The 10,201-nt window shown below is 37.0% G+C and overlaps 1 protein-coding gene across 4 annotated transcripts in view; it reads right to left on the reverse strand.

Moving 5' to 3' along the window:
• LOC107599440 (nuclear factor 1 A-type-like) overlaps positions 1–8,747 on the reverse strand; it is a 157,919-nt gene extending 149,172 nt beyond the window's left edge. For 2 of the 4 annotated variants that reach the window (XM_016291022.1, XM_016291021.1), the window contains exon 1: positions 7,995–8,747. In XM_016291022.1, coding sequence (XP_016146508.1) covers positions 7,995–8,090 — 96 coding nt within the window. In that variant the 5' untranslated portion in view covers positions 8,091–8,747. The remainder of the gene's footprint in view (positions 1–7,994) is intronic. The other 2 variants (XM_016291024.1, XM_016291025.1) reach the window with 2 other exon arrangements.
• Between the last annotated feature and the right edge of the window lie 1,454 nt (positions 8,748–10,201).

Here is a 10,201-nt window from a genome sequence, read left to right on the forward strand (position 1 = left end):
TTCCACAACACGAGGGAGTACAGTGCCGGATTTGCCAAAAGCTTTTCGTTGTAAGACGGAGCAAGGGGCGTGGCCGTACTGAAACACCGTCTAAGCTGTTCGCCAGTCACAACGCACTGGGACAGCTAACCAATCACAACACATTTTGTTTTTCGGAAGGCGGACCTTCATCAAAGCCGGAACTAATCGAACCGTTTGTGCCAGGCTGGGGAAAAAGGTATTGTAATAATTATGTGAAAAATAATGCGTTTTTCGAACCACCAAGCATGAGAGCATGTTCTAGTACACCCCCAAAACAAAATCAAGACTTTGTAAAAGAGCATAATAGGACCCCTTTAAGGCCTTTACTGGCCTTTACAATCAGAGGATATTACCAATTCTGTATAGGACCAGTATGGCACAATCAAAGCATTATGTAACCACACAGACAGTGAGATGTGAAGATTGAACTCATTGTGCCAAAATGAGAAATGGAAATTTGTATTTACATATTTGGACACTTGAGCAACATTTAAAAATGCCTGGATATTATTGCTTTAGATCATTATTAATAATATTGATCAAATAAGTGCTGACACTGCAGTTTAATTGTATTATTAATAATATTATTATAAAATTTATATTAAAATATAAATGAAAAATATTTTAAAGTACATGCATTTAGCAAAAGAATTCAAACTAAATGAATATATTAAAAATGTATATAAAAAAATGCATATTAAAATAAAACACCAGATGTACTGTTTAACATGCAAAGTATTATAATTTTATAATTACATTATGCTTACATTATGTAATTGCATGAATGTCATTGCATTATATAAAAAATATCAAAACAAGTGGTATTTCTTGAAAATAAGAAAATAACTTAAAATGTACTGACACTTTAGCAAAACATTTCCAAAAAAAATTTAGGTTTTTAATCCAAAAATAAATAATTAAAATAAAATAAATAAAACACCAGATGTACGGTTTAAATTTGTCACAAATTAATGCAGTACTTTGCAGTTGTAAAATATTAGTGGAACATGTATATATATATTTTTTCATAAATCCACTAAAAGTCACAATGAAATGTATAGTTCTGAGAAAACTTCTTTGCAAATACCACTTGAAATGATCAAATGCTATTTATTTTCAAGTGTCCAAATACTTTTCAGCATGATTGCCAGGAATGATAAACGGAGATGTCAGGTACATATTGACTTATTTCAGTCAATTTCAAGACTGTTTAGTCATGCAAGTAAGCATCATGCACTGAGACTTACACAGTGGAAGGTGTGGTTCAGCGGCTATGAACTACACTCATAAATCAAATAATCGAATGTTTGGAGATCACTTTGTCAGATATTTTGGAGCAGGTGAGTGCGGTGATGCTGTTGGAGACTAGAAGGGATAATAGCTCTGGCCGTGATCCAGTGATACCATGAAGCCTTGCACCCACAAATATTACCCATGTTCCCCCCTTCAATTGGCGACTTACACCTTTTTTGGCAGCAAAACGGTGGGTGGCTGGAGACCAAGAGGAAGGCTATGGAGGGGGGAAAAAAATCAGTTCTCACCCCCCCTAACACACACACGTACACACAGACACAGACGCAAAAATACCCCTCCAAATACCAGATGGTGTTTTTGGAATCTGTTTCTTTTTTCATGACAAAAAAAAAAAAAAGACAACTCCCAAGAAACACGCATTCTGCATACTTGGGTACAGATCTATACATCCATCGCTGTCTTCACAGAAAGATGAGTATCTAGTGAGACATGACAGCAGAAACTTTATAAACAAACTGATGATTGCGGCTTGGCGAACAAGAAAACAGACAAGCAGAAAAAAAGTGCGTCGAACTGCAAAGATGAGAGTGTTTGGTTGAGGGCATAATTGGTAGATGAATGGCTGAGTGCCATGGCACGATCCATACCTGGTTTAAAAACTCCTCAAATAGACACCCAGAAGAGCTGATATCAGCCTTTTTACACCATTCCATCAAGCCTGTAAAAAGCCTGTAAAAAAGTATATGGAAAAAGTACTGAAAGGGAGATCTGCACTGGAAAATGTCACTGGATTTTGTTACATTACGCATAATTGGGTATAAATAAAATAATTCCAAACATTTGTCGGTCTCTAAAAGTGGGCATACCAGTATGAACTATTTCTACTGGATTAAAGCCGAAAGAGGGATCTCTATCATAAACTCTTAAACAAAAAGGTTCCAAAAGGTTTTTTAATAGCAATGGTATAAAGAACCATTTTTGTTTTCTCAAAGAACATATCAGTGAATTGTTCCCAATCAAAACATTTTTGGTCCTCCAAAGAACCTTTCAGCAAACTATTTTTAAAAGAACCATTTCTGATTCCCTAAAGAACCATTCACTGAACAGTTCTTGAAAGAAACTTTTTTTTCTTAGTGTGAAGATGATTTTAGAAATCCTTTCTCCACTTCTTTTTGTGCAATGGAAAGATTCCATTGATATTACAACTTCATCGTGGAACCATAGGTACCAATAAATAAATTTAATTTTTAAGAGTGTAACTAAACTCCCTAAAAGAAGCATCTGAAGGGAGCATCTTCACTCTTATTGTCCTAAACAAGACAAGAAAAAGGCACCAGACTGGCCCAAAGACCCAGCTGTCTTGGCCAGTAGCCACGGATCTCTAGGGAGCGAAAGAGAGAGGGGCAGATAGAGAGCGAGAGAGTACGAGAAAAGTGAGGGACTTGGGTGAAAGAGCAACAGAGACGGGGAGGGGGGCTGCCCTGCCGAGAGTGGCGTTCCACACAGAGCCATGCCAGGAATAGAAAGGGGTCCTTTTTCTCACATAGCGACCCCTAACCCCCACTAGACAGCAGGGATTTCACACGCATCTCTTCCGCACAATTGATCCTTTCATTCCACAGCATAGACACACAGAGACGGGCTTAGATCGAAAAGAGGGGGAGGCAGGGAAGGTATAAGTAAGACAACGGGACGAACCGTCTCACAAACAGCATTGATAGCATCAGGTCAAATATAGACGAACGCAGACACTTTGCATGTACGGGGAGGACTATTTTGTGGCAGTTGTAAACTGTCTTTAGCGCTCACTCTACATGCTTAGAAAGGGCCATTTGGCCTTGGCAAGGGTATAGGTGTCACATAGCAGTGACAACCCGGCCACTGGGAACAGCCATCAACCTCTCCGTGTCGCTATAATGGAGAAATGTAGCACATTATACATTTAATATGCATAATGTGTATAATGCATTAAAGAGCAAGATATTAAAGGCATGTAAACCTTAAAATATTTTATATATGTGATAAAAAAAAATAGAAAAAATATTTTTCAATTATATATATAAAATTAAGGGTACAATTTGAAAAATCCACGATTCTTAAAATAGTAATTGATGTAATTTCTTCTAAAACTTTCATGAGAAAGTATGTCGCTCTTAAAAGGAACAACAGTGAGAATCCAACATGAAGCACCTATTTTTGAAAAACACTGCAAAACAGTCCAGCATATTTGATAAGACACAAAGGTTTCTCAGTTAATATCTAGAACTGACTCCAAATTCAGCTTCCTTTATTTCCTCTGTTGTTTTCTTTTTCCACTTTTTTAGTTTTTTGACACCGAGCCACGTCCAAATCTGATCCTTGTTTCTTCGCATCTCTTGATGGAACGCCAACAAAACAATCGTGTGCCAAGTGCGAGCTTCAGAGAATGCTAAAATTCGCCAGTCAATATTCTCAGAGCCCATCACTGCATTAATTTATTCAAACACGAATTTCACAGCTTCTGGCAGTTTTAATATGTGTGTGTGTGTGTGTGTGGGGGGGGGGGGGGGGAAAAAAAAATGAAAAAAAGAGGCAAAGACACCCTCAGGCACATTTTCTACAAAAGACATTAAACATGAACGGATATTAGAGACTTTGCTTAAGTCAAGCAGAATGTCTCTAAAAGTTAAAAATGTCTTCATAATGCAAGTCAGAGTCACAAAAATATCTAGACAAAACACAGTATATATATATATATATATATATATATATAAACGGATATATTAAATGGAAGAACAAATATTTAATAGCTCTAATTTGCTCTTTTAAAGGTGCTGCTCTGTCACCCATTGACAAATTAAATCCAACTCCTTCAGGTGGGTGGTGAGTCATTCAGGGCTGGTAACGTGGCGCACATTAACAGATTGAGAGTCACTGTACTCTCAGTGTGTACCCTGCTCTGGAGGTCTGAGCGAGTGGTATAGAAACTGCTCCCTCGCTTCAGGGCTCGGCCTGGAAGTCCCAGAGCACAGACGCTGAGAGAGCATGCAGTGCTCAGGAAGTTCAAGCAGACAATTTTAATCCTCCAATTTCCTCCACTCTAATCATTTCTCCGCAGTCCACGGTGGAGGCCAAATTAGAAACATCTTCCACTTCGACATGACACACACTGCCCGGTCAACAGGCGGCAAAAATGGGACTTTGTGTAAAACAAAATGCCACGATAGATTTGTGTTAGGATTTGTCATGTGGTCTTTGCGCTTTAAAGCCTTGTTGCGTCATAAACTGTGTGTAATAAAATAAAACCGCTTAATTAAATAACCTAAAAGTAGAACTACTTTTATAACAAGAGTCCTAATGCAATTAAATCCAGCTGTGAGTTGTTTTAATAAACTGGATGACATTTTGCTTATTTCACTGGTGAATCTTTATTCAGTATAAAATGGAAGAACGCTTCTATTACTACATATAAAAATACACAATTAAATGGCAAAAACTGTGCTAGCAGAATGTTCAATGATTTATCAGTATTTAATTTGATTTATTAATAAATAAATAAAGGGGGCAAGTAATCAAACACAATTTCTCATCTTTGAGTGTCCTATAAATAGTTATAATAATCTAAATCCAATCAAATAAATAATCGCAAAATCATGAATAATTTATTTTCCATTACATACACTCAAGGTCGCCTTAAGACTTTAATTAACAAGCTGGACGCAATTATATCACGCTATAATTATAAGGTTCTCTTCAAAAGTTGAGCAATAACCCTGAACATATTTAAACGGCACGTGTGAAGAGAATTAACACGGAGGGCTTATGAAATCTGACAGTGTTTTTGTCTCTCTTTTAACCTAATTTGACACCAGTGGACCCTGACAGCAGAGAACATATAATGATTTTATACCCTCAACCTATTCCCTCCGACTCTCAACCTCAAATGTTGTGCCTCTCGGGAGTGTCTGCTCTCTGACAAGCAGATTAGAGAAGTGCCAATTGTACAGAGGGTAAAATCCCATTAGCCCCTCAGGTGGTAAGGGATCCCATCAGAGCAGCATTAGTGCACTGGTGAGTGGACATCAGCCCCGATCTGGTCCGCCTCTTTGCCCCAAAAGCTCAAGCACCTCAGGAGAACAAGCGGTGTTAATTGCAGCAGGTAATTTTTAAACAATGTCTACACACATGTCGGCAATTAAATAAGCTTTATTAAGGATATGGATGATTATTTTTACGAGAGGATGTCAGTCTTGCTCCTTTTTAAATTATCCAAATTTTCCGAGTAATTGCCAATGAAAAACAAAACATGTTCTGACAATCCAACTGTGACGACGAAGTCAAAAACTGAAGGATTACAAACAAATGAAAAGTGAAATTGCATTTTAAAGCTGAGGTTTTAGAATAAAAGTAATCGGAGCAGCATATTAGTTGTCTAGACGTTTCAGGCATTACTGGTCATGAAAAGGCAGAAATGGGCGAAGAAAAGGTGGGCAGAAAAGGTCACATTTTGACCTCATTCATTAAACTACAATTTACAATTTAAAAAATCAATAATACTGTTTATGTTCACTTGAAATTTTTTTTGTCTTTTCTTTTACAAATACAAAAAACAACCACGTAAACTAATCAAAAATGAATTCCTAACAGAGTATTTATTTCATCAGATCAAAATATTGAATGTAATTAAGAATAAGAACAGCAGGAGATAGTTTAACAGTTTAAACTTTTAAGAAGAAAAACACATGGTAAGCACAAAAAAACACTAATATTAAATTCTATTTTGTACCATTTAAAATATATATTTTTGGTTGTTGTTTGTACAAATTTGTTACAAATGTGTTAAATTATAATACACCGGGTACAAATGCATACAAAATCTACTGATCCAAACTCTGCCATGTTGCATTAGAAAAACATCTGTACTAATGGCAATTTGAATATATAACATATATTTCAACTTTGTACAATATTTCAAACAAAACCATCAAACAAATTGACATTTCGAATTTGATTTCCAGAGTTTCAAACCGTATTAACTCATAAAAACTCATATTCTAATAGATTTATTCTAATATTCTAATATCATCATACAAATATTAGCATTCAGGTTTTAAAAGGCTGTGTAATATATTGAGATTTATTCTAATATACTTCATACAAATATTAGCATTCAAGTTTTAAAAGACTTAAGTTGTAAAACATACTAAACTGCTAAAAAATTTCTACATTTCTAAAAACTCAAAAATGAGAAAGAATTCAAATCTAACAAATTAAGGAAAAACTTAAGTGGATTAAAAAAAGTCCCCGAGCTCACATTCCCACAGTGCACCAGTGTGTATCGCAGAGAAGGATTCATACACATTACCACCCTCAACTTCACAGAAACTGCGCCAATCCCATTAAGCCCTTCACCTTGAAACCAGAATATAACATTTCTCTTCCTCTAATCTGGGCGCTCAAGTAGTTTCCCATAAAGGCAGTAAAAAAGACATGTGCACCAGTTTCTCTCTCACCAACTTTCCTCAGCAGTGTCACATAGAGAAACAAGCTTGTGTGACCCGGGTTAGGGGGGGGGGGGGGGGGGGGGAAGGGGGGGGGGGAGAAGGAGGGGGGAGACACAATCAAACATCTGAAGTTTATGCTCCCCTAACTGGGAAATAATACAGTTATTGTCCCAGTGCAACATAACTACATTGTATTTAAGGAGTGTGTGCAAAAACAGTTCTTTCGGAGTTTGTTCAAAAAATAGCAATTATAATAATGAAGGCAATAATACTGTTTAAGTTCAAGCCGGGCTAATGAATCATTGCCTAATGAACCCAGGACGCTCTCAAAAGCCTTTCATGTATCCGAAGCAGCTCATTTGTAACTGCCGGCCACAATAGACTATTGTGAATCCTTACCCCTCCTCATCTCGCTGCGATCTACAAACCAGTCTTTTTTTCCTCTCCCACTTTCACTTCTCCTCATTTCTGGTGGAGCGGCAGTTATGTCAAAGGTTGTCTGGCCTCACTGACCACAACAAGCAAGTTAATCTGCCCCGGCACAGAGTCCGTCTTGTCCCAGAACACTTTGGAGTTTTTTTTTTCTTCTCTCCTCTCCATGCTTTAATTGCAGCGACGGAGTGTCATAGCCGAGGAGCGGAGTACCGAGCGACCACGCGTGGACCACAAAACCTCAGTGTAAACAAGGGATTAAAAGAATCGATGCGAGACCTTTCTGTTCTGTTTTTCCTTCTTTGGACTCCTGCGCAAAACTTTTCTGTCAAGTGAAAGCAGAAGACGTGGGGAAAGGGAAAACACACACACACGGGACGTCTCGTTTGTGGATACGGACTGACAGCAGAAAGTAATGAATGAATGAGAAATGTCACTTGTGCGAAAGTGACAAAAGAGCTTTTGTTTCGACGTGGATGTTTTTAGTATGCAACAAAAAAACCTAGTCAATTGTTATCTGACATCTTTAACAAAGTGGACAATAAAAGAGGAGTACATTAAAGAGCCAACAAAGAAGACAAATGTGACAGGACCAACAGAGGAGCTATTAAGTGGAACGAAACGACAATGAAAAACTAATTTCGACCAACTGGATGTAAAAATGAAAAGTGGAGTTTCAAAAAACAAAGTGTGTTCTTTGTGAATGGAAAAAAAAATGGAGGGAAGTTTTACTTTAAAAAAAAAAAAAAAAGGTAAAAGAAGAACAAGAAAAAGAAGAAAAAGGTTCAGTCGCTGCCAACTTACCATCCACCAAGTCCTGGCCGAGATGTCGTAGCAGAGCTGCCATTTGATTGAGCCTTCCGAGGTTTTAGCTGCCATTACGCTGTCAGCAAGCTTCATCTGATGCTAGCGCACTCACCGGAGATAAGACACCTAATTGAGAAAACATTTGCACTGGCATGTTGGGCAACATGTAGCCCACTCCATACCATATGGAATCATGGGTAAAAAAAAATCCTTGACAATGAACCAATCTCACGCAGACCCCGTGGCAAGGTGAGCGGCAGTCATCTGCTCACAGAGCGAGCTGTCCTTAAAAAAATACACCACAATGATGAGCCCTTTTTTTCCACATCACTGAGTGCCTGAGGTCCTTTTTTCTCCTTAATTAGGGCTCGCGCTTCATCACTGCCATCATCATCATCACTATCACAAGTTAGTTGACTTAGGTCTGCTCAAGATCTTTTTCTCCTTCATTCACTTGTTTTTTTTTTAGTTTTTTGTTTTTATGGAGGAGTGGAGAGATTTAATAGGACAGAGTCAGGTTGCGGGAGTTAAGGGAACGGACTGATGCGCCACAGGCTATTAGCCTGAAATTCTGCTGGACAGATGGAACTACTTAAAGACTATCATGCAATGCTTTGTTTTGGACTTCATCCCCCTGTGCCGGAAAAGGTTTCTTTTTTGGGGCAAATTTATTTTCAAATCATAGAGCGCACCAACAAAAATATTTTATGCCTATTGACAGTTCTGCTTATATGATGTTGAAATTATACTGCTGTAAATTATTAAATTATTAAGTTAAGGCATTGACCATCCCGATATCATTTACGGCGAGGCTTTAATATAACCACTGTAAGTTTCTGTAGCACTTTCTAATTTAATTTAATTTATTTTTTAAATAAAACACTCTAAAATTATTGCAATTTCTTTTTGAAAATGATTTTATTAAAACAAAATATCACGATTTTTTATTTTATATTCTCTTTCCTGAAACGCGTTTTTTTCTTCTAAGCTCAAAAGTGATACAGCGACAGAGGTTATGAGAGGTCTGGGAGCTTCAGGTTCCTAAGTAAGGGGAATACCTGAGATATGGGCAAGAGAGGGAGAGACTAGGCTTCAAACAGTTCTCCCATTGTGACGATGGCTGAGGAATGCGATTTAACTGGAGATATTAGGAACATTGTTGGGAAAGGAGAAGTGGAGCACTACAGGTAACCCTTATCCGAAGGTTTGGGTCACTAATCGCAAAAGTGAGCGGCAAACCTATGAGCAGTTTAAAAAAAAAAAAGAATGGGTGATCAACTTTTCAACATATGTCAGAAAACGGTCACTATTTTTTTTCCTAGAACTTCTTGACTTTTGCAAATACACTAAAAACACACCTCTTGAAAATGACTTCAAATGTTCTCAGCTGGAAACAAAAACATTTTAAATAAAGTAAGGTTTCAAATACTCATTGTCCTTAACATTTATCAAATTCAACATGACTAAATTAATTGGTAATATTAATCAAATAAGTTATTTAAATGTATTTTAAGGAATTTTGAACTATTATTGTTATTCATTTAATTGTAAGTTCTTCTATTTTAAATTCTCTCAGAATTAACTTTGACTCAAAATAAAACCCGTAGCTGCTAAAACTCATGGTCGGCCACAGTAGCACTGGGCTCAGTGAGAAATGACGGCAGATAATCTTGCGAACAGAACAGCAGGGGTCTGGACACTAGCCCTGATTGCGAGCCGTGCCATACGGCCAGCAAGCACTGTTTACTATATACATCTCACAGGTCATCAGGGTCCACACAGAGCTAAAGAAAGGGTTAACATTGCACAGGAATGCAATTACAGCCCTCTCACTATGAAAGCTTGGGGGGGTAATCATTTCAACAATGCTGTCTATTTAAGTGCTATCGCTTCTAAACAGTGCTGAGGATCCAAATAGCATATAAATGAGGAGAGATGCTTTCAAATGAAGAGTGTGTTAAGCACTGGATCAATAAGAGTGTAAAATATGTATTTACATGTTGAAAACTAATTTTTATTAATAAATAATAATTTAAAGAAAATAAAGAATATAATAAAAAAAATTACTAGATGGCTACAGAATTTATCTTTTTTTTAGAATTTATATTCAAAACTGTCATATTTTAGAATGATTTACAAATGTTATGAAGATAAAATTAACACCTTCTCTTATGTGCAAAATGCTTAAGACAAATACTTTACTG

Source organism: Sinocyclocheilus grahami, unplaced genomic scaffold (assembly GCF_001515645.1).
Source record: "Sinocyclocheilus grahami isolate Dianchi unplaced genomic scaffold, SAMN03320097.WGS_v1.1 scaffold267.1, whole genome shotgun sequence".
NCBI lineage: Eukaryota > Metazoa > Chordata > Actinopteri > Cypriniformes > Cyprinidae > Sinocyclocheilus > Sinocyclocheilus grahami.